The 25,685-nt window shown below is 40.1% G+C and overlaps 1 protein-coding gene across 1 annotated transcript in view; it reads left to right on the forward strand.

Annotated features, from left to right (window-relative positions):
- Positions 1–25,685, forward strand: part of LOC142367666 (uncharacterized) — a 36,446-nt gene that overhangs the window by 7,336 nt on the left and 3,425 nt on the right. Inside the window, exons 11-23 of the mRNA XM_075449686.1 lie at positions 354–489; positions 2,828–2,978; positions 3,280–3,416; positions 5,999–6,110; positions 6,405–6,468; positions 9,847–10,050; positions 10,127–10,272; positions 12,888–13,006; positions 18,599–18,720; positions 18,800–18,897; positions 23,402–23,538; positions 24,045–24,169; positions 24,353–24,498. Of these exons, the coding sequence (XP_075305801.1) occupies positions 354–489; positions 2,828–2,978; positions 3,280–3,416; positions 5,999–6,110; positions 6,405–6,468; positions 9,847–10,050; positions 10,127–10,272; positions 12,888–13,006; positions 18,599–18,720; positions 18,800–18,897; positions 23,402–23,538; positions 24,045–24,169; positions 24,353–24,498 (1,697 nt within the window). The remainder of the gene's footprint in view (positions 1–353; positions 490–2,827; positions 2,979–3,279; positions 3,417–5,998; positions 6,111–6,404; positions 6,469–9,846; positions 10,051–10,126; positions 10,273–12,887; positions 13,007–18,598; positions 18,721–18,799; positions 18,898–23,401; positions 23,539–24,044; positions 24,170–24,352; positions 24,499–25,685) is intronic.

The following is a 25,685-nucleotide window of genomic DNA, read 5'->3' on the forward strand; positions in this document are numbered from 1 at the left end:
CAGAATGCAAATACTTAATTTGCTATTGTATTGTTGATAATGTAATGGTAGTAAATATTCTATAGAATATATATATATTTGCATTCTAAAACCTTCAATAAAACTGATGGGAAGCATGTCTTTAGCTATCATCTTTGAGATGAGGTCCAGAATTTGCTCTTTATGTCTCACATCAATCTGCTGATTTGTGGATCTTCTGCAAGATGCTTCACTTTCAAATGACTGTGCACAGTCATGGAAAACTTATGATGACAAAGAGAGAGATTCTGTATTTCTGGACATGAATTTGTGACCTCCAGCAGAGTACTACTTTCTAAATAGATCACATATGACAACTTTTTTTGTTTTGGCAGAAGGCGACATCAGAACACGAGAACTATGCCCCATACCATCTGATGAATGAGGAGGGCAGCCGTTTCTGTGAACCGGTCACAGTACCTGGCGTACCAGGTGCCCTGGAAAGAGCAACTGTTCTGCGGAAAATTAAAGGCAAGACAAATCTTTCTTTATTGATCTAAATTATATAAGCAAACCATAACATGCATGTAAATACACGTCTTTTTTACGTTTAGGTGATTATTATCATGAATCAGTGGTATGGGTTATGATAGTCAATCTTTATTTGTATGGCATCTTTTCAAGCTAAATGCTTAGTGTTTTACAAAGCTAAACAGAACACAAGCGAGGAATACAAAGAACATTTTATAAAAATGTTATAGAATAGCCACACTGATTGAGACATTTAGCAGTATATAACAGTGAAACATGTTTATAATGTACATGTATGTTTGTATGTATATGAATTGTGGGAAACTATAAGATCTTTAAGTTAAGATGGAGCAAAGCTATTAAAAGCATTAAGGAGGAATTTAAATTCTAACTTAACGGGGAGGGTTCAAAGTACATCATCATAGTAAAGTCAAGTATAGCAAAAGAATATAAAAGCATAGAAGAATATAAAGAGAAAGAAATCAAGTTATTCAAATTAAATTAAAAGTATTAAAAACAAGCAACAGTCCAGATAAGTTCAAAGATATCGTGCAGATTTCATGCACCGACAAATGAGAAAAGAAATGTTTTTAACCTGGATTTAAAAATGTCTCCATTTGGTGAAAGTTTAATCTCCACTGGCAGTTTGTTCCACTTGTTTGCAGCATAACAGCTAAATGCTGCTTCTCCATGTTTAGTCTGGACTCTGGACTGGACCATCTGACCTGAGTCCTTGGATCTCAGAGCTCTGCTGGCTTTATATTCTCTGAACAGATCACAGATGTAAACCATCAGCAGGCTTTTAAAATCTATTCTGTGACTGACTGGAAGCCAGAGTAAAGATTTTAAAGCTGCTGTGATGTGTTCAGATCTCTTAGTCCGGGTTAAAACTCCAGCAGCAGCGTTCTGGATGAGCTGCAGATCATTACAGTAATGGAGTCTACTGGAGATGAATGCATGGATGAGTTTCTCTGGTCTGTTTGGGAGAGGAAACCTTTAATTCTGTTGATGTTTCTGAGGTGGTAAAAAGCTGCCTTGGTGCCAGCTTTGATGTGGCTGCTGAAAGTCAGGCTACGGCTACACGAAAACGAAACGAGGTTTTTTTTGAAAACGGGTACGAAAATTCTTGCGACCACACGGCAACGCGCTTCAGGTCCAGACGAAAACGGATGAAAACGATGAAACGATGCAGTACACACGCCACTGTGTCACGCCACGCTGTGAGACAATAGAGAAGTGTTAAAATTGGCTCACAGCGTCAACGTGTGACTGACGCAAAAACGTTTTAGCTGTAACAATGGAAACGAAACGAGGCCGTTTTCAAACTTTCCCACTCTGGAACCCGTTTTCAAAAACTATCGTTTTGGGGTAGTGGGAACGCCGGCTCCGTGTGGCCGCGACAGCGAAACGATAAGAAAAAGTATCGTTTACAGTGAAAAACGTTTTCGTGTAGCCGCAGCGTAAGTTTATCAACACTCCATATTTAAGAACTTGGTCAGTGATTGTAAGGGCCATGCTGTTTTTATTGGGGGCTATCAGGGGGCTTATAGGGGCTTTCTACACACATATGTAGTGCAATGACGTCATCGACGCATGTCGCTGCATTCACTCATCAGCTCATTCACTCCGGTAAGGATGTCCATTGTACTCAAAGTTGTCATCCACATCGTCAAAATCTGATAAATATTCTGCCATGTTGCACAAAACAAGCAGTAGCAAACTCCGTATGAAGTTAGCTGACTGTCGCAGAGCACGGAGTTAATAAGCTGCAATGAAGTCATCTCAGCAGATGCGTGTATAGAAAGCCCCCAATAACAACAACACGGCAGCCCTGAACTAACAGTGCAATAATACACATTACTCAACGCCAAAACGAGGCTGGAACTCTGCTCACAGGACGCAGCAGGGGGGAAGAAGATGTTCAGAAATTATGTTGCTGATATGGGATGTCATACAGCTTCATGTCAGAAGAGGCGAACTGTCCCTTTAAAGTATTGGTGAAATAAAGACAGATAATGCCTTATTTAGAGGCTGTATTGTCTATGCCCTGTTTTCTTCCGTTATATGGATATATGTGGATCTTGAGTAATCTAAATAGCGTCCAAAGGACGCCGACTTTCACCAAACTGTTATCGGTGAGTAGATTAATGTATTTTATGCCAGGTTTAAAAAAAAAAAAAAAAAAAAAAAAAAAACTAACTTTCCCTTTAAAGGTGTATGTCAAAGTCATTACTTATAAAAAAAATAGTTTTGGAAATAATTTCTGAATAATTTATTGGTGTTATAGGTAGTTGAACAATTTATTTAGTTATCTTTTTTTTCTGTCTCTGTATCATAGATGGAGAGAAGATTCCAAACTGCACTGAAGCGAGTTTGCAAGAAACATCCCTCAAGAGAGTGACAGACATTGAGAAAATTTTGCTCAGTGTTCATCCTTCAGTAACAACTTATCATCTTTGGATTTCTCATGACAGCGTGATTGGTCAGAAGTATGTTTTATAAATTGCTTATGTGTTGTGTTGGAATTAGCCACAATGAGCATTTGTATACAAAATTTTATTAAACTAAGATTAACATACACTATTGTGTTGTTACTAAAGCCATAAAGATGTAGAACAATTTTACTCATGTATACTTTTGTATCCAGTGTGATAAGTCATTCTAAATACAATGAATCTTTATAGAGAGAAGATTTTACTACTATAGAGAGAACTGGACCTTTACCATGGTCCAGTTCTCTCTATATTTAAAACATTAACTTCTTCAATAATTAATGTGACTACATTCCAGCTTCCGTATAAATACTGGGAAAACTCTTGGAAGCATGGAAGAGGACATGAAGGCTTTCACGCACCTCACTGTGACACCACCACTGCGTTTGAAGGATCTTGGCCATCAAGATCCATGTCTTGTTTTTCTGAATAAAGGTGAGTAGCCTGCAGAAAGGTGAAGTTGGACTATCCAACCCTACTCATATCTAAGACAGCTCAATACTTAAGATAGCAAAAGTCAAAATGAAAGATGAAAAAAAAGAAAACAGTTACAGGAGAAGTTAGTTTTTTTTAAAACCAGGACCTTATATCCGGCATTAAATACGTTCATCTACTGACCGATAACAGTTTTGTGAAAGCCGGCTTCCTTCGAAAGATATTTAGATTACTCAAGATCCGCGTATATCCATATAACGGGAGAGAACAGGGCATTGGCAATACAGCCTCTAAATAAATCATCTGTCTTTATTTCACAAATACTTTAAGACGAGACCAATGAATGAATGCGTACTATTGCACTGTTAGCTCAAAGCTGCCGTGTTGTTGTTATCCGGGGCTATCAGGGGGCTTATGGGGGCTTTCTACAGATGCGTCTAGTGAGATAACTTCAGTGACGCGCGCCGTAAATAAGCTGCGCTGCAGTGGCACGCGTCGATGAAGTCATCCCACTAGACGCAAGGCGTTTGTTAGATTAGATGGTCAAAGAGGGCTGGTGAAGGACACACTCACCATCACTTGCACCTAAGCACAAGAAAAATTTATTAAAGATTAAATTGCATATATAAGAAAGATTGTTTCTTGCCAGACCTTGGCACCAGGTTTATTATTGATATGCAGATAATGGAAAAAAGAGGAAAAAAAATTAAAATGTAGGTGGATTTGGATGGTCCAATAGCAGGTCACAGCATACAGACATACTTGGTAAAACTACTAAAACTAAAACTAAAACTTCCAAAAAGGTTGGGACATTGTGTAAAATGTAAATAATGCTTATCTTTGCTTCTGGGGTCCGTTTCACAAAGTAGGTTCAACAAAATCTGAGTCTAATCCTGAACTCTGAGTTGATCTACTCTGAGTTTTCGCTTCCAGAAACACTGATTTAAGTGAGTTTAGTCACCTTGAGTTTAGCGCGTGCACCACAACTTTGAAAAGCCAGCATCAATGGAGCCCCAATTCAACGAGTCAACAGGGAAGAGGAGGGGCTACGTTTTTCACCAACCTCGAATTGGAAATCTTAATGCGCTCATTCGACGAATTTCAACACGTTTTTAGAAAGAAGTGCAACACCGTTGCAGCAGCAAAAGTGTAAGTTTAAATGTGTTACAATCACAATAATATTACTGGGGAAAACTGCTTGAATGGTAGCCTTTTCATTTATTTCATTTAGGTGCAATCCCGCGGGGGAGAAGTGCACTTGGCAGTTTAAGATGAAATATAAAAACATTGTTCAAACAGGTGAGACCTCGGCATGGAGGCTCATTTTGATCATGTTTTACACTGTAAAGTAAATATTAAGTGGCTATTTGACTGTGCAGTTATTTTATCCCCAACATAATGCTGTTTTCACACACAAATGTAATCTCATCTATATCATGTTCTATATCATATATATACATATATATTTATTTTTTAAGCCTATTCATACAAATATGTATTTGCTTTTTATGTCTTTTTTTCTTTTGTCCCAACAAAATTCTGATAGTGCCGCTCAAAAAGATAATTGTCTGAAATGCTAAAACATCTATGCGCGGTCTGATAACCATCTCCCAACGAATATTTAATTATCTGCGCAGTAATGCTGCACCTTCATCCACGGGATCGTTGTCAAAAGGACATGTTGGTGATAAAAGTTGTCTCCTACTGTGCCAAAAGGACTTCTAGAAGTAGAAGAACTCGCTCTGCTGACTGAATGAATGAGGAAATCAAATGGCGTGTGTGGCTGAAAGAGGGCGGAGACAGAGAGAAACTCGAGGTTCATTGAGTAAATGAACCTCGTCCCGACTGGTCCCGACAAGGTTAGGTTCATAGAGTCTGTTACTATGGTAACTTACCGAGAGCTTAAGTTACCTCCCTTTGTGAAATGGAAAACTCAGTTTCCCTCATTTCAGAGTCACTAAACCTGCTCTGTGAAACGGACCTCTGAGAGACTCTGCCTCACTAAGGTGCTCTTTTTATTACGAGTTGCATTACTGACCTATTGCCAATTAACCTAGTGTTCCTCCAGCTGTTTTTTGGGTTTTTTTTGGTACCACTTACTTTTCCAGCTTTTGTTGCCCCATCCCAACTTTTTTGAGACGTGCTGCAAGATAATTTAATATTTTTCATGACATGACATGTTTCAATTTGAACATCTAATAGGTTTTCTGTGTATTATTGTGAATAAAATATTGGTTTACAAGGTTTTTTTTTTATTTGTTTTTTTTAATCGGGCTGCATGGTACTGTGGTGGTAAGCACTGTCATCTTACAGCAAGAGAGTTCCTGGTTCAAATCCAGCTGTGGCCTTTCTGTGTGCATGTTCTCCCTGTGCATGTGTGGGTCCCTCTGGGTACTCCAGCTTCCACCATCCAAAAACATGCATGTTCTATTAACTGGTGATTCTAAATTGACCCTAGGAGTTAGGGAGGGTGTGCAGGTTTTTTTGTGTTGGCTCGTGAAGACTGGCAACCTTTCCATGGTGTATCCTTCCTCCTAACTGTTGCTTATGTGTAATGTTGTCTATCTTTTTATATTTTAAAGACAATCTTGGTGTGTATCTGAATAAAAATAAGCTACGACCTGAAATCATTGATGTGTATGACTGCATGTCTGGCAAAACAAAAACCGTGGATGTGAACATATTGGCTACTATGTAAGTACTGATTAATCTTTTTTTTTTTTTAGATTTAGAATCAAGACATATTGGAACCAAAGTTGAGTTTCATATTTATACTGCATTTCAAATGTTCATCCTGAATTAGATGTATTTAAAACATAAACGATCAACTGAATCATTTAAATCAAAAAGATATTGTGCAATAGGTTTCATAGTTCAGTTATATAAGTGTCACTAGAATTATGCATAATGATATAATCAAATTAGTTTTCATCTTAGTATTATTTTACTGCCTGTCCATTTTAAGAAGGATTTAAATTTTTCCTGCAGAACTGGAGATCATAGGGACGATGACTCATTTGTCACAACCAGGACCCCAAAGGAAGCTATACTGGTATTTTCAGTCCTTTCCTGCCTCATACATTTCAAAGGAGATAGAGTTTGTATACATGTAAATGAATAAGCATTGCAATATTAGACTTATTAGTTTGTGTAGATCTGATAAGAAATATAAAATTAGCTGTATTTTTGTTGTTTATATTGTATAGATAGCAGGAACAGAACTATTTCTTTAAGCATTTGCAGCATTACAGAAATACTTAGGTCGTATTTTTTTTTTGCGGTATTGGTGTTGTTTTTATTGTTTTACTTAAAATTGTTTAGTTTTGTGCTTGTTTAGTTTCTTGTACCTTTACTTGCTTTTTCACTTTGCCCATAAATCATTGTCAGACAGCTGCCATATGTATATATTGAAAGATTGGTGTCCAAAACAATTAGCTGTGCAAACCACTGCACGAAAAGAGGGATTTGTGTCACTGTGGACGGCAGTGAACATCCGAGAATTTGCTTAATTTTCAGACGCACCTGGGCGCTTGCCAAGCTCCTGTACTGTCGGTAAAGCTGACCGCCCATTGGCCCATTAGGTTAATATATGCATACTTTATATGGGCAAATCATTCAGCAATTATGATTAATAATTGTGATTATGATTACTAATATTCCTGGGATGTTCGTGTACTTCATATATTCACGTCATTCTTATAAGCTGCACTATGACTAGGCTATGAATGCAGGCATGAATGACGTGAATTTATTGAGGAAATGAAAAAGGAAACTTTTTTTAAAAAAGCGCTTTTATTGCCACACCACACAATGTACACCTTACATTGTAATAAGAACCATGTTGATAATAAAGAATTGAAAACTATATACACACACTAGCAATAGTAGCCCTAATCAATACATCGCACGTCATAGCCTATTGGCACAACGAATCCATTACCGTACACAATCTCAACGCTTCAGGGCCGTGTATACTCCCGCAGCAGTGTGTCGCAGTGACCCTCTTCCTCCTTGAGCGACTTTTAGCCGACTGCCTTGCTGCCTCCGCCTTCAATGAAAACTCAGGCTTGCTGTAGCGATAATTCCTCCGTACACTCTCGAAGTAGGTCTTACACGCAGCTAAAAAACAACAACAAGATAAATGAATAAAATGACCAGTGCTTAAAAGTGCCAGTGCCAGAGCCGTGGTAAAAGTCAGCGCCGCTCACCCAAGATATTTTGTCGCCGTCTACCTCTCTGAAGTTCGGACTGTTTGACACCGCCTCCTTCAAGCGACTCGTTACAGCCATATTGTGAGGTGACAGTAGCCTGTAAAAACAAAAGGCCTATGGTTAATAAAAAAAAACTGCACTGACGTAACGTAACATCGGGTCCAACTCAACTAGATATTAGAACATTCACTTATTCTTACCCTTGACCTGGATTATAATGCCACGGTGAGTTATGCTGGCGGCGAACTGCTTCCTATAAATTGAAAACACGAAATTCATTTTTTTTAAATAAAGCAACTCACACTGGTTTTCACGTGATGGACACAATTAAGTTGAGTTTAGCCTAAAGCCACAGTCAATAACCTACTCTTACCGCGATTTTCGGATTCTGTATCCGCCTTCTCTTGCGCTCTTCAACTTCTCTGGAATGTAACTCCAGTGCGTTCTCGACGGCCTCCAATCTTGCCTCCAACCTAGCGAATCTCTGGTCAATTCCCTCCAGCACCCTCTCCACGACCGTATCCACGGTGCTGGCCACCATACGAGACATCCCGGTCATAGCATTCAACAGGACTTTCATTTTATCTGCCTGTAAGCAAGTGAGTAAGTAAGTTTAATATACAGCACATTTAAAATCAGCGAGAACTGTCCCAAGTGCTGTACAGTGTCAACAAGACTAAAATTAAACAATCAAATGGTCATGTGCAAGTAGAAAAAAAACACACAAACCTGTAGACCCGCAGAGAGTTGCTGGGGAGTTGAGGGGGAGTCGAAAGCAAGTCGTCTTCCAGCCATTGTATTCCGCAAACCAGGGCAGTTTTCACAGCACGGGACCTCAGCGAATTTCTGTCTCCCTTGCTGCCGCCAGATCTGTTCTTTAAACTTTTTGTTTACACTGCACAACACAATGCTTCTCATACGTGATTGGACGAGAGCTTATGCGAGCCGTTAAGCTCCACCAATCATATACGTCATTACACGGAATACTCGCGAGACAACCTCCCGTCCTTTTGCTATTTAATGTTGTCTGACCACAGCTGGCAATTTGCACTGTTTTGACACAAAAATGGACTCTGCAAGGACAAAGAAAAGACCTCGGCGATATTGTGACACCGAATTAAGCCATACACAATATTTTGCCCACAAAAAGCGGTATTACAAAAGAGGTGTTTGGGAGAAAAAAAACAGATATGCATCACCTGTCACCAGCAGACAGCGTGCACCTCTTCTTTTTCAAGACAACACAGCAACAAACTTTGCTGGAGTTGGAGGTGATAGTGATGAACGTGAAATAGGGCCCCCAAAATCCTAGAAACGGGCCTGCCCACCCCACCTCACCTCACCCCACCCCACTTGAAAATGACTGTGGCAGCTCCCGACCTGATCACTGGCATTTACATATTAAAGGCTCTCCTAAGTAGGGGAGGGGAGGGGGGCATGGGGGAGCAGTTGCCAGGTCAATTTGCGACAACTTGGGCCAAGTTTTCACTTTTACCACCGCAAATGCAGGGGCTCAACGTATGCGGACATGTAAGGGGCCACATACATCCAGAAATCCCTCTTTTCATGCAGTGAACAGTATATTATGTTGTCACTTGTTATTTTCATTGACAACATTACATCCTGCGGACATATTGCAGAAAAACTTCCAACTTGTAATCTTGCTGGAAGACCCCAAACCTGTAAAATTGATGGGACAGTGTCTTGGACCATGATGAGATTAAGATTTCACATGTGTAATGTCTCATGGCTTTAAGTTAGGACCCCGTCATTCCCATTAGTGAAAATTATTTTAAAAAAGCCACAAATAGCTAAACTATCATAATAGCACAAAACATACTTGTTTGAAGAGAAAGACAGAGAATCATATATATATATATGGTCAATCTTTTTTTATTTTTTGGGGCTTTTTATGCCTTAAATGATAGGACAGTTGGAAAGAGACAGGAAGCAGGGGGCAGATATGCAGCAAAGGGCCGTCCGGTGCAGGACTCGAACCAGGGCCAGCTGCAGCGAGGACTGTAGCCTCTGTAAATGGGGCGGCTGCTTAACCCACTACGCCACCGACCGCCCCATATATAGTCAATCTTTCATTAGAAAATAGGCACACACTTCTGAACTTTATATAATCCTACCTAGGATTACATATAAATACAAAGTACGTGTTAAGCTTTGATCTTTTTTTTTTGGTTTATATTTCTGAACTTTTATTTTATCAGGTGCTGATAGACACAAGCTCATCAATGGTTGAAAAATGCTATGGAAGTGTGGACATAAAGAAAATCCATGCTGTAAAGGAGCTTTTTGACAACTTTGCATCGAGAAGTATGGCTTATGATTTCCATCATGTCATGGGCCTCGTGAAGTTTGACTCAAACGTGACAACACTCCACACATTTACAGAAACGCTTGAAAAGTTTAAGGTGAGAGTATTAAGATTTTTAACCGCATCTATAATGGGCTCTTATACCATGTTTTTACAGTACAGTCTTTCTCTAGGAATCTGTGCGCACTCTTGAGGCATCTGGACGCACAAAGCTGTATGATGCTCTCCAACATGGAAAGCTTGAGCTGGAAAAAGTAAAGAGCAAGTTTCCTGACTGCAGACTTCGCATCCTGTGTCTCACAGATGGAAATGATTTTGGGTAAATAATGTTTGCTTTACTAGTTAGCTAATAGCTAACATACTATAAGTAATGAATCATAATGAATCAGCCACCTGCTCTGCCATTTACAAAGAATACTTCCTGGTTTTATCAAGCTTTTATGTGACTCTGTTGAAATTTTACCTTTGTCTTGTGATTTCATGTTAAATTGTTTTTACAATAAATTGCAATCAGATCTAGATAAAGTGGCTCCATTGACAATCAAATAAGTAGCAACTAGTCCAACACCAGCTTGAAGAAATGATAACCTAAAAAATTGAAGAGGAAATGTATGGCAGAGAGGAGATTGAGAAAAAAACAAATGAACATTAAATAATCAGATTTCTGGGGGGAAAAAAGGGACAGTGTGATTTAACATGAATTGTCGCTGATTGGACTGGTGGTCCAACCTTTGGAAGGACAACACAGCCAGACAAACGGAAACAAACGTGAGAGCTATGCACTTTATACAACATTTTTATGAACTAATTTATCACTGTTTTGTATAATGTGACCCCCTGGCATTGTATTGTATTCAGTGGCGGCTCCTGACATTTTTTTTAGGTAGTGCAATTTCCAGTCTGAGAAAGCTGCATCAGAGTGTGCTGTGCGAAGCTGAACCGATTGCACTGATGCAAACCTGTTATGTTCCCACACAGGAAATAAAATGTCCAATCGTCCAGAAACTCCTTGTCTTCCTTAAATAAACACAACGCAGAGTTGTGCAACCATAAAAGTCCATAGGACTGAAGTATATTTGTCTAGGTAGCATAATTTATTGTAATAATTTTTAATAATTTTTTGTTATTTTTTGCATAATTTGCCAATCAGTTAATATTACACCTTAACCATTATTTATTTATTTTCCTCATATTGTTCCAGGATTCTATGAAATAAGTAAACACATAAGCTCTTAATGATAAGATTCATTCAATTTTCATTCTAAAGAATGTAATTAAAATGACAGCATATAAATCCAAGTCAAGTGTTTATTGAAGTTTTGGAAAATATGACTTAGAAAAGTATAACCAGTTGTCAAACATGGTTAAGTGCAGCTTACTTATGTGAGATTTCTCTCTTTTTTAAATATAACACTGCACCATTAACAATGAATGTGTCATTATACATTCTGCTATCATTGTCAACATTATATAAAAGATTTAAATCATTACAAGTCAATGACTGAGCACAAAAGGTTAAGTTATTTAGCTACATCAAATACTACCTCGAAAAATGGCAGGGTTGGTGGAGCCCTGGGTTTCATCTTTGCCTCGCAAGGCGAGCCCGAAAATCCCGCAAAATTCTTCCAAACTTCCTTCTCCGCATTAGTACGACGACTAAAGGGCACTTCTTTTAGAGACACTACCGTATTGTTGCACTCGACACTCGCCATCTCGCCATCTTCTTCGTAGAATGTTTTTTTTTTTTTTCTTTATTGAAAACCACAATGTTACAACAACAACGTAGAATGTTCATGGTCCCGCGCAACAGACATATGACGAAAGCACGTCGTGCGTCGTTTGCGCACATAAACCCTCATAGAAAATGCATTGGGAGCAGGATTTTTTTTTAAAACTGACGTACCATTCATGTCAATGGGAGCTTCCTGGTGCAAATTCGACCCTGACAGAAATCGCCCCAAATGGGCGTGGCAACACCAGGCACGACCTTAATCTGATTGGACAATGACATATACAACCAGTTTGCCAACAGTAGATCAGTCCCGCCTTAGCAACTAGATTAAAAAAAACAAAAAAAAAAACCTCCGTGTTTGGTAGTGGGTCGCACAAATCGCCCCTATGAAGGAGCCGCCCCCTGATTGTATTATCTTAATGTTCTGTGTTTTCACTAATTGTAACGTCTGACTTTTCAATAAAGTTAGCTTTAAAAAAAAATAATAAATCGATACTCGCGGCGGAAAAATCGATACTTTATCAGGAAACGAAATATCTATATATATCGCAGTATCGATAAAATTGCTCAGCCCTACTGTCCACATCATCAGTTAAATTTAAAATATTAGATTGAGTCTTTTAAATAAACAACAAATGGGTTTTTTAGTTTTGTAGAACCTTTTTACTCGTGAGGAAAACCTTAAGAAGTTTGTCCTGGTTGATGTTCTTTCCAAAGTTACGTCTACACTGGCTGGCCAGCTGGCTGCCTTTTAGATCCTTCCTTAATAAACAATTTCAGGCCAACATGCAAACTACAATTTTTAAGTTTAATTTAATTGATTGATTGAAGTGTTACGTTAAGTCTCCAAAGGATCAAAGGAGGCCAATGTATTTCCTTTTCTATGTGGGTGTTTGTGTACAATGTATTTCCTCCAAATACAGACAATGTTTGTCTGTATTTGTGTCTGTGTCACCACCACCTTGCTAGACTGTAGGGTTATAGTTAAAATTAGTTTAGTTTCTTTGTAAGAATAAAGGAATGTATTCTGTAATGACAGATCCTGCCAGTAGAACAGTAAAAAACCAGGAGATTTATAGCAAAACGTTAATCACTTCTATCCTTTTTATAACTATATAAGGTTTTATTGCTCTTTGATATAAAGCATACAAATAACTAATTATATGATGCACTTAACAACATATCTGAATATTTGTGAACAGATCCTCAAACAAGCCAGCTGATGTTGCTGCCAACCTGATAAGGTCCAACATTATAGTGGATTCAGTCCTTCTTGGGAAAGTGGAGAATAACATTCTGCATGGAATCAGCATTGCATCAGGTACTTTTTCTTGAAAAGTCCAAGTAAAACATGTTACCAGCTATGTGATAGATTAAATACTTAAACAATGGTATGAAAATAAATTAAATGGATTTGTTTTTAATTTTAAATCTCAAAGGGAAATTTGAATGATGCAGTATATTCCTTATGATTTATTATTACTAGTCAATAATAGTCAGTGATAAATTCAGAAATTTTATTTCTAAGGAGTCATTAGCCCCTTTCACACTGCGACCCGCTACCTTAGCGGGTCCAAATTGCACCTTCGACCCGCGTCGAGCAATGTGAACGCTCGGCGTGTTAGGTGACCCGTGTCGCCTGAAGCCGAGTTCATTGGGAGTTGCCTAGTGGCAGAGCGTCACACGAAACACAAAATGCTGGGCGTGCACAATGACGTAGGCACAAGCCATGCGTCGGAGGTAGGGTTAAATACACTGTCTGCATCAAATTTGCTGCGTTGGAAACCGCGCTCTCCCATCTTTCTTGCCAGCCCTTCCAGCAGAGGTCCATCCTTCACCGTCCCCGAAATGTGGCGGTAAATAACGTCCTCTGCTCGGAGGCTGAGGAGCTCGCGGACCTCTTTGTCTCCCCAGTTGGCCATATTAAAAAATGTATCCAAGTTGATAGCTAAAACAGAGTAAAACGTGTCCTCACCTGTCGCTGTTGTTCTGAATCAGCTGTCCATTCTGTCTTTTAAACTCCTCACGCCACGCCCACGTCCGACCCGCGTCGATTGTGTTCACATCAAACTCGGCTCGGCAAAAAGACTAGGGTCCGACGCGGGTCGAAAGGCGAGTCGAGTTGACGCGGCAGCCCGGGTCGGCAGTGTGAACGCAACAGCTAAACAACACGCTAAATTCACGAATTAAACGCGGGTTATTTGGCAGTGTGAAAGGGGCTACAGAATGTCGTTACTGTACTGTTCAAAGTTGCAACTGAGCTGAAGAAGTCTGTGGCTGAACATACTCCGTTGTTTCATCACTCAGTGGGGTTACATGGCAGTGAAAGGATCTGATTATTGGCTAAATTACAATAAAAATTAGTTGCTCCTTATTTGAGCAAGGGTAATTATCCTTGGTTATATGGCGGTGAATCAATCGAATCAGAGGCACAAAGCGTGTCATACTCCGATACAATAGGTGGCGCTGTACCCATTTCAACTATTGCTAATAGAGCCACTTCCGGTTGACCTCTTCAACACCAACAACAACAGTAAAGTCAGGCATTCAAGAAAATGACGAATGAAGAGCAAGATGAAGCTACGTCCCTCTACGTTTGTGATGAGCTGCTTATTGCACACATGCGATGCAACACAGCGTTTCATTGTTGTTTCATTCCAGCGGCGACTACAACAGTAATATCGTCTCTTCCGACTTCCGGTTCAAAAATATTCTTCATCAGGAGCATGCACAGAACGCAAAGTCTAATTCACCACGTGCTTCACCCGTCTACAAGCACGTTTATTTTGACTTTCAACCGAGTTATCTTTGGGTCTTAATCTGATCGCAAGTAATCCAATCCAATTTCTTGTCAGATTAAGGTGTCTACATGAATTTAATAAATCTTATTGTAATTTAGCCAATTATTTGATCCTTTCAGTTCCATGTAACCCCACTGACTGTGTTTGTAGAGGGTGTGCAGTATTGCCACCAACATTTGTCTTGGTATAATCAGCTCCATGGGCTCCACTGCAGTCCCCAGCACAGAGCCAACCTTATTATTAGTTTGTTTAGTTTCTTTTGAGTCTCTGGCTCGGATGCTGCAATAAAACCAGACTGAGAAATGGAACAAGAAAATGAACAGCAGAGAAACATGAGAAGATAACAGTTAGACTGACAATGACTGAGAAAAACCAAGGGGAATATATACACTGAGGGAACCAATGAGAAAGTGACTGCAGCTGTGGATAACTGACAGAGAAACAGGTGTGGAAATTGAGGTGAGAACCAGACAGGAGGGATCAGGGGAAAATAAGAATAATGACCAGGATGAACAATACTGAAAACATGGAACCAAAAGAATAAATGATTAAATCCCAAAAACACTAAAACTCAATACAGGAATTACATAATCCAAAAACCACAGATCACGACAACAACATTAGTATCAGAATCAGAATCAGAATCAGCTTTATTGGCCAGGTTTGACTAAACAAACAAGGAATTTGACTCCGGTAACTTCACTCACAAAGTACAACACTCAACAATAACATGAAATAATAAAAATTAGAAATGCAGAACAGTAAGAGTTGAATTGATTATAAATATGAATAAATAGAAACTATGGGTGGGAATGCTATTCCTGGGTGTTCAACAGAGTGACTGCTTGGGGGAAGAAGCTGTCTTTGTGTCGTCTGGTTTTGGCAAGCAGTGCCCTGTATCGTCTGCCAGAGGGGAGGAGATTGAACAGTTTGTGACCAGGATGTGAGGGGTCTGCAGAGATTTTTACTGCCCTTTTCCTGGCCCTGGACCGGTACAGGTCCTGTATGGAAGGGAGGTCAGTTCCAATAATCCTCTCTGCAGCCCTAATTGTCCGTTGCAGTTTGGCCCTGTCACGTTTGGTGGCTGACCCAAACCAGACAGTGATGGAGGTGCAGATGACAGACTGGATGATCGCCGAGTAGAAAGTGGTCAGCAGCTCCTTAGGCAGATTAAACTTCCTTAGCTGTCTCAGGAAGTATAACCTCTGCTGGGCCTTTTTCTGGATAGTGACAATGTGGGGAGACCATTTTAGGTCCTGTGAGATGGTTGATCCCAGGAACCTAAAGGAATCCACATTGGACACTGTTTCGTTCTGAATGGTGAGTGGGGCGAGTTGGGGGGGGCTTCTCCTAAAGTCCATTTTCATCTCCACAGTCTTCTTGGGGTTAAGCTCCAGATGGTTCTGACTGCACCACTGGACCAGCTGCTCCACCTCCTGTCTGTAGTCAGACTCATCCCCATCCTGGATCAGACCAATGACAGTGGTGTCATCCGCAAACTTCAGGAGTTTTACAGATGGGCTCTTTGAGGTGCAGTCATTTGTGTAGAGGGAGAAGAGCAGTGGGGAGAGGACACACCCCTGTGGGGCGCCTGTACTGATAGACCGGGTCTTTGATGAGGTACTCCCCAGTCTGACATGCTGCTGCCTGTCTGACAGGAAGCTGATGATCCACTGACAGGTAGAGGCAGGCACTGATAACTGAATGAGCTTCTGGTGTAGGAGTTCAGGCATGATGGTGTTGAACGCCGAGCTGAAGTCCACAAACAGGATCCTGGCGTACGTCCCTTGGGAGTCAAGATGTTGCAGGATGAATTGCAGTCCCATGTTGACGGCATCATCCGCCGACCTGTTTGCCCTGTAGGCAAACTGCAGAGGGTCCAGCATGGGTCCTGTTATGTCCTTCAGATGGGACAGCATCAGTCTTTCAAAGGATTTCATGACCACAGATGTCAGGGCGACAGGCCTGTAGTCATTCAAACCTGAGATGGAAGATTTTTTGGGGACTGGGATGATGGTGGAGCTTTTGAAGCAAGAGGGCACTTCACATAGTTTCAGGGACCAGTTGAAGATCTGCGTGAAGATTGGCGCCAGCTGTTCAGCACAGACGCGCAGACAAGAGGGTGATACGCCATCAGGTCCTGGAGCCTTCTTTATCTTTTGTTTCTGAAAGAGACTGCGCACATCCCTCTCACAAATCATCAATGCAGGCGGGGGGAGGGGGTTGGGTGTTGAGGGGAAACCCATTGTACGTGATGGGTGTGATAATGGGTGCTTTTCAAACCTGCAGTAAAAGTCGTTCAGGTCATCAGCCAGTCTGGGATTATCATCAGGGTGGGGGGATGGTTTCTTGTAGTTGGTGACCTGTTTCAGACCTTTCCAAACTGATGCAATATCATTTGAAGCTAAATTATTTTTTAGCTTCTCACTGTAGGATCTTTTGGCTACATTTATTTCCTTAGACAGTTTGTTCCTGGCCTGCTTATACAGATCCCGGTCCCCACTCCTGTAGGCCTCCTCTTTGGCTTGGCGTAGCTTCCTAAGATTAGGAGTGAACCAAGGTTTGCTGTTATTGTAAGTGCAGAAGGTCTTGGATTGCACACAGATGTCCTCGCAAAAACTGATATATGATGTTACAGTGTCAGTGAGGTCATTGAGGTCTGTAGCTGCGGCTACAAAAACACTCCAGTTGGTGCAGTCAAAGCAAGCCTGCAGCTCCAGCTTGGATTCCGTTGTCCAGTTCTTAACAGTCTTTACCACGGGTTTAGAAGTTTTCAGTTTCTGCTTATAGGTTGGGATGAGGTGCAGCAGACAGTGGTCTGAGAGTCCTAGAGCTGCCCGTGAAACGGCGCGGTAGGCATCTTTTAAAAAAAAGGTGTAACAGTGGTCCAGAGTGTTTTTGTCCCTGGTGGGAATCTTGATATGCTGTCTGTATTTAGGGAGTTCCTTACTGAGATTGGCGCTGTTAAAATCCCCAACAATAATGGCGAGAGAGTCCGGATGGTTTTTCTCAATGTCTGTTATCCGATCAGCCAGTTGTTGTAACGCGTCTACAACGCAAGCTTGTGGTGGGATGTAAACACCGACCATAACAAACGACGAGAATTCTCGCGGAGAATAGAAGGGCTTGCAGTTTATGAAGAGAGTCTCTAAGTGTGGGCTGCATGTTTTTCCCAGCACTGTGATATCTGTGCACCAACCTTCGTTTAAATAGAAGCATATTCCTCCACCTTTCGTTTTCCCTGCTAATCCTGTATTCCGATCTGAACGGATGAGTTGAAATCCAGGCAGTTGGAGTGCGTTGTCCGGGATTCTATCGCTGAGCCATGTCTCGGTGAAACACAGGGCAGCAGATCTCCGTAAGTCCGAGTTGGTTTGGTTTAGAAGCAACAGCTCATCCATCTTATTTGCTAGAGACCGCACATTTGCCAGATGAATTGCTGGGAGGGAGGTGCGTAGTCCCCGCTTCCTTAATTTCACTAGCACGCCAGCTCTCTTCCCCCGCTTGCGTCTCCGACAGATTCGGTGGAGAACTGCAGCTCCTCCAATCAGTATTTCGGAAAAAGTTGTTGGGTCGGAAAAAAAAGGAGAAAAAGTTCCAAAAGAGCTTGGCCTGATGCTTAGCAGTTCTTCCCTTGTAAAAATTACTGATAAATTATCGCAGAAAACGTGATAAACACACAAAAACAGACAAAGTACAAGAGAGCGAAGTCCCGAGGCTGCCATTTGCGGCGCCATGGCAACTAGAACGAAAAAGTCTTAGTGTAGACATTGTTTCTCAAGCAGCAAAAGTAGACAACATGGATAGAAACTCAGAGCCAACAACAGTTCTGGATACAGACGCTCTATCTCAGTGAAATGTCCAGGATTACACCATCCTCCTTTGCAAGATGGATTGTAGTTGTGTCCTCCTGCATCCTCATCAGGCCTTCAATTCAATTCAATCTCACATTTCCTTTGACAATCAAGGGAAGTAATGGTTTAAACTTCCTCCTCCTTTGTACTATTTTTGTTTCTGTCTCACATTGTGTTTCTGAATAATCATCATCCAATTCAGATGCAATCATTTATTGCAGGTTGTGGTTAATAAATCAATAATCTGTTCTCTTTTAGGAGGATGCTGTTTCAAACCAGAAACGAGCAAGGATGGCATCAAGCTTTTTGAGATTGAAACTGTTCTTTCATTGGAAATGAGGAAACCCAAAAATAAAACTGATCCATCCTGCATCACTGAAGTTAGTGAACTTTAAATTGGTAAATGTGTCAAACTGATTGCAATAATATCCTGGTTTATGTTGATTTCTTATTCTACAGAGTCTTTTGGGAAGTTTCTTTGCTGCCTGTGGGTATGATACATTTCCAGAAGCTGTCTTGCCAAGTCAGATCAACAGCAAAGTGACTGTGACACAGAGGTAAATGACAAAAAAAAGCTTTTTATGCTAGTTTGAGTATGCCTGTTAGTCATAATGGTTTTGAGGACACAGTATAATTGTAATTCATCTCTGTTGTTTGACGAAATGAGCATTTCTATATTTAGCTCTGCTAGCATTTTTAATGAAGAGTAATCTGAGTTTTTAAGTAAATTATATAATTTTGACAATGGTTAATCATATGACTATGATCACAATGTGGAATCCAGCCACAAAGGTCTAGTTTTTAACGAGTTAGCCAGACCTTAAGATAGCTGAGGACCAGAGGCATTGCTAGAAATAAAGTTCGACTGGGGCACAGGCCCCCATTACTCAGATCACATTTTTTATTGTAAAGATTGGTTATGTTTATAAAAATGTGAAATGCAATATGTTGCATGAACTTCCCTTGCTAAACCCAATAATACCTCTACTGCCAAACATCTGCTGCTGAAATTGAATTACCAACTGCTATAGGTAAAAAAAGAAAATTGGGCTTGGGATGTTGATGTTTATTTTAAAAATAGCACATAGTAATAACATGGATAAACTTTTTCAGGTATAGAATACTCATGCCTCTGATCCTCTCTGAGCCTGCCTCACTCTTGCAGTCCTCGTCAGCTAAATGATAATATCAGATGGAAATTATTCACAGGGCTCTCAAGTTTTGAATGCAGAAAATAGTCCCCTTTGATATGATCAAAGCTCTGCACATGTTGCAACTGGCCCTAGTATTGTCTTTTTTGGTGAAATATAACCAAACTTTGGAGCGTTTCTGCCTCGACGCCATGTTGGAAACATTCTGAGCCAAAATACGAAGCGTGCACATAAAGTCATCGCACAAATGCGTCAGATGTTAGCAGAACCTATAAACGGAATCGTTAGGCAGGCGGATTAACGATTCCATGGAAACGAACTACTGGGAGCTAGTTCTCGATTCCCATTCCTAGTGTGTATGTATATGTATGTATATACGTATACTTATACGAATATGGGAGCTTGAAGCTTCTGCACAGTTCTAGCTGTTCCTAGAACTGCGCTCTTCTTGACAGAGATCGCTGATGTTGTTCCTGGGATCTGCTGGAGCTGCTCTCCCAGTTTGGGGGTCACGGCCCAGAGTGTTTCCGATTACCACTGGTACTACTGCTGTCTTCAATTGCCACAACTTTTGAACTTCCTCTTTCAGCCCTTGGTATTTTTCAAGCTTCTTGGGTTCCTTCTTTATGATGTTTCTGTCACTTGGAATTGGTACATCTGTCACTGTAGTTTTCTACAGAAGTCTGGAAGTCCCACAGGATCTTAGCTCTGCCATTCTCCACTACCTTTGGATGTATCTTCCACTTTGACTTTGGAACTTCCAATCCATATTCGGCACATATGTTCCTGTACACTATTCCTGCCTTCTTGGTTATGGCGTTCCATGTATGCTGTACCTACTACGCTACTATGTGCTGGACTGCTTCAGAAGCCTCTTTGCACAGCCTACACCTAGGGTCATATCTGATGTTTTAGACCTCAGCCGCTATTGCTCTTGTGCTCAGGGCCTGCCCTTGAGCTGCTATTATTAGTGCCTCTTTGCTGTCTTTCAGACCAGCTTTTTCTAGCCACTGATAGGACATCTCGATATCAGTCGCTTCCTCAATCTGTCGATGTTACATGCCATGCAGAGGGTTATCTTTTCATGATAGTTCTTCCTCTTCGCATCCCCTGGGTTTCAGCAGCCTAAGGCCCTCACTTGGCAGGTCATCACTGGGGACCATCTTCCTGATGTATTCCTGAAACTTTGTTTCATCCTGAATGGTGGCTGTGGTGCTCACTAGTCCCCAGCCTCCCTCCTTTCTCTGAATGTGCAATCTCAGGGTGCTGGACCGTGCATTGTGAGGAGCTTTTTCGTCTTGATATCAGTGGCCTCTATCTCCTTCTTTGGCCAGGTTATTATGCCAGTGGGGTATCTGATGACTGGCAGGGTGTAGGTGTTGACGGCTCAGACTTTATTCTTCCTATTAAGCTGACTCTTCAGGGCCTGCCTTACTCTTTGCAGGTGCTTGCGCTGACTTTCTTGTGACCTTCTCATGGTTAACATGTAGCTGTCCTCAATGTCCTCTGGTAGTTCAACCTCTTCAGTCATGATCACCTTGTCTCCTGTTGATATCATTCGGCCGCATTTATCTTGTCCAATAAATCCTTGCTGTATGTACTATTGAGGTGTATCAGTGAGTCGATTTCTCGCTCAGTCCTGGCATACAGCTTGATGTCGTCCATGTAGAGGAGGTGGCTGATGGTCGCTACATTTCGTTATCAGGACTGTCTGATTTTGGGTTAACCAGTCTGGGTGGGTCTCATCCATTAGCAGCTGGTTCATTTGTGCTGCTAGGCATTCATGGAGTCCTGTCAGGGCCTGGTGCAGTCCAGCTCTTCCTACTTGAGACTATTTCTTAGATGTCTGCCACTGCAATAATCACTGGTTCCTGTTCTGGGAGATTATTGTGGTAGGCTCTCAGATCCACGAGCCATGGAGCATTGGTGTTATGTGATGTTTCTCTCTCCTATATGCTCTTCCAGTATTCTTCAGTCCTGGTCTATTCCCATCTTATTATCCTGCCACTGAGCATACACTTTGGATGATTCAGTGGAGAACAATCAGAAATTCTCTAGTATACCTTCTCAGGCAGGTATCTAGAGCTGTGAGTCGCAGGGGCGAGGCTAGGGTATTTTTAGTGGTGCCAAGGCACCACCGTGAGATACCTCGGCACCCCCTGGCTCAGCACATTTTTAAAATATTATATTATGCACAAACACATTTTTTTTTTTTGCTCAAGGACGCATTATTTTAGTGACCATTTTTTTTATTTTCTAGCATTTGTTTTTGTTTTAACTCTTTACTCCCAAAATAAATGTTGAGTTATCTTCAATATTTGTCTCAGGCTCTCTGTTATCCCTGTCAAGCCACAGTCTTTCGAAATGAAGAGGTCAAAATTGAATGCTGTAGGGGAAAACACAACTCAAAGCAAAACTAATATGGCTCCAAAATTTATAAATGTACTAATTCGCCTCAATTAGTGAGAAATATGTGCCTCTGTGAGCACTGGGGGCTGGGCACCCCTAAAGACCAGATCCTAAAATCGCCCCTGGTGAGTCGTCTCTAGTGCCTCAGGTATGCAGAGTTTGTTGTATTTCTTAGGTAGTTTCCTCTTCATTGCACCTTTCTGAATTTCTGATAGTTGGCTTCTCTCCCTCCATGCTGCATTGATCTTGGCCTCCATTGTATCTCATCGATCTCTAGTTGTGATGGCATCTGCCATTTAGAAACATTAGAACAATGAATAAGAAGTTGCTTCTTAGATAGTTTAGATGTTGAGTTTCAAAGCATTCTTTGGCCCCACATCTTCTGCATATATCCCCTCTCACTGGGATAGCTGGAATAGTAGCATTTCAGCAATATAAAATTGTCCACTATTCCATGAATGTCTTGTTCTATGGCATACATGTGTCCATGATAGCAAGCAAAGAGCTCTCCATGCAAGTGAAAACATGCCCAGGAAAAATTCCAGCTAAACATGAATTTGATACAAAATGTAATTTATTGATTTGAATTATATTTATAAAATTAGATTGAAATTTTAGTGAAATTATAATAATTTAAGATGAAAATTGAAAAATGAAATTTTAACATTTCTTTCAAATTAGTTTAAATTTAGTAACAATAATAAGAATAATGAATTAGGATTTATAAAGTATTGTTATATTCTAATAAAGTCTCACATGACAATAAAGCTGGAGACACAAGATCGAATTCCATCCCACTCACTGATGTTTTAAAGTTTCTTTACTTTGAAATGTATTAACAGTTTTATTGAATTCATGTCTATCTGCAATACAAAACTTTTTTGTTTAATGGCTTTATCATATTTTCCAATAACATCCAATCACCTGACCACCTGATGTACCTCCATGCAAGCAGTAGGATTCCAATAGAATTTTTTTTCTCACTGGTCTGATGTCCAGGCTAAAGATTTTCATCTAAGTAAAGTCCAAAGGCACAAAAATTTCTGAATTTGTCATTTCTGATTTAACAGAGAGCAGGTGTTACCGTTGCATTAGCTGTCATCCCATAGAAGTGTTATAGATGGTTAAGTTCATTTTTATTATGACTGAAGTGGTGTATATAGGTTATCCTGAATTTGTTCACAGACTGGTTCAGATTTCCATTAGTTTCCATTAGTTCCAGCAGAGATACGTTCATGTTGAGCTGTGTAAATCTATCATTTCATGCTCCTTTTACTTTTCTGTCATATTGACTCTATTACCTAACAAGACCTACTAAAATATAAAATGGAAATGTGACTCAGGCTGTCGAAGATGTCTGAATATATACCGATATTGTTAACATCATTGAACGTGATGTGAATGGACTGTTGGTAGTATGCACGTAGCGCACTAACTTAGCAATCTATAACCAAAATAATAGTTACAATTCTAATTCACAAACGCATTTTTCTCAAACTAGTGCTTTGAAAAAGAAGATTCAGGAGGCCAAAGATGGACGTTTTATGGAGAAGGACAGACGTATCCTCGAGGAGCTGAAGAGCCTGCATTGTGAACCACATCCCTACATTAACATCTTTCCATCAGAATGTGACTTTTGTAGGTTACATTCATCATTTAAAGTTTTTCTTAAAATTACCATTTTTGTTGTTTATATCATTATACAGTTGTTCAGTGTTTAACACTGTAACCTTACAGATAACTGTTTATGGTTTAAACTTTGACTTGGGTGGATTTGCTATTCTCTCTGCTTGAGTTTTATGTGAGTGCTTGGACATGGTTATGTCCCATAGTCCAAGGACATACACGATAAGATGTACTGGTGATTGTAAGTAATCTATTGGTGACCTGCTCATTAACGCATCTATTATAGTTATGGTGGCACAGAACCAACAAGTTCTCCAATGCAAATAACCACACAGGTGATTTGTTCATACCTCTTGGTAAAACAGTAAAGTCTTCCTGTGAAGCACAGCTACCTGCATCAACAAAACAGCTGTCAAGAAATTACATCTGTTTTGTTACATCTTCAAGATAATATGTACAAGCTACAGTATATACTTTCACTTGCAAGAGTCAACTGCCATATCTGTTCAACTTTACAGCATTCTGGAAGATTGTCATGGAGGGCCCGCCTGACACCCCTTATGAAAAAGGGGTCTTTGAGCTGTACTGCCAGTTTGGTCCTGATTACCCTGTGAAGCCTCCGACTGTTCGTTTTGTCACACGCGTATCCTGTCAAACAAATGGGTTTCATTCATGGAACATATGAGAGCACAGATATAATTCTGACTGGTTAGGAATGAATGTATAAAGGAAAAACGTTTGCGTCATCATGTAAATTTTGTGTTTGTTTGTATATAATCACCAAATTGAAAGTAATTGTTCAGTTATTTCCTTAACAAGGACAAAGATATACCACTGCAACATAAACAGTGTTGGGCGCATCTGCCACAACATATTTGATCGGAACTACAATGCCCAAATCACCGTAAGAGAAATCCTTGAAGCTGTGTTTGGACTGCTGATTGCCCCTGAGCCAGAGGATCCATTGGACAGGTGACATTACTACTCTCAACCATCTGTGATATGCCTGTGTACCAAGGATTTTAGTCAATTTTGCCTCATTTCAAGACCGTGTCAAAATACATTACACATATAGATCTTGATACACTTTGAAATACCATTTCACATTTTTAAGTTAGTAAGTAACTCGATTTTATTTGAATTGCACTTTTCAAGAACATATGTCACAAAGTGGTTATCAAAATCTTAAATAAAACAAAAAAAATAAAAGCACAATAAAATATCAAAGAAAGATAAAGCAAGGCAAACAATATACAATATAGTTCAGTTAAAGCTGGTTTGAATAGATGTATTTTAAGAAGCTTTTTAAAGGTATAACCTTGAAAAGATTGAAAAAAAAAACTTTCCCATTCGTCTACTGACTTTAAACCAAATTTACACTGCATGAAAGTTTGAAAGAGATGAACTTAAACATATAAAAGCTTCTACTGTGCAAAAAGAAGTGTTATATTAGAAGAAAAAAAGCTCATAGGGACATAACCTCATTGCATTCATGGCACAGACACGTTTAACTGCCAGCTCATTCATTTATTCACATACTTCATCATTGAAATAACCATTAGTGTCATGACATAGCCATTTCTGAAAGTGCTAATGTAGAATCAGAATAAGAAATAAATCATTAGAGGATGCCTATGGTGCTTCCCCAGATTAAGACAGTAAGAAACGCTAAACTGGAATTAAATCAAATAATTGATAAAAAAAAAGTTCCTAGTGCATAGAGAACTATGAACATAGCAACAAGTCTGGGAGATATCTACCTAGCCAATTAAAAACAAACAAACAAAGAAAAAATGACAGGAAATGTCATTAATGATCCTGATGCAAAAAGTACAATTTTAAGGGACTTCTACCAAAAATCATACTCATCAGAAATTGACCCATTAGACAACAACATTAACCAGTTTCTTAGTAACACCAGCCTTCCAAATTTACATCACAACCAGGCTGTTGCTTTGGATTCACCTTTCTCAATAGGAGAACTCCATATGCCTTGTAAAAACCTGTGCCTGACGGTTTTTCAGCAGAATACAAAGAATTTTAGTCTACATTGGCTCCAACATCTTGTAAAGTTATATCGCAAATTAAGGAGAATAATGCATTACCTCCAAACATGAACTCTGCAAACATCAGCCTACTTTTGAAGCCAGGCAAAGACC

This window comes from Odontesthes bonariensis, chromosome 18, assembly GCF_027942865.1.
Source record: "Odontesthes bonariensis isolate fOdoBon6 chromosome 18, fOdoBon6.hap1, whole genome shotgun sequence".
Lineage (NCBI taxonomy): Eukaryota > Metazoa > Chordata > Actinopteri > Atheriniformes > Atherinopsidae > Odontesthes > Odontesthes bonariensis.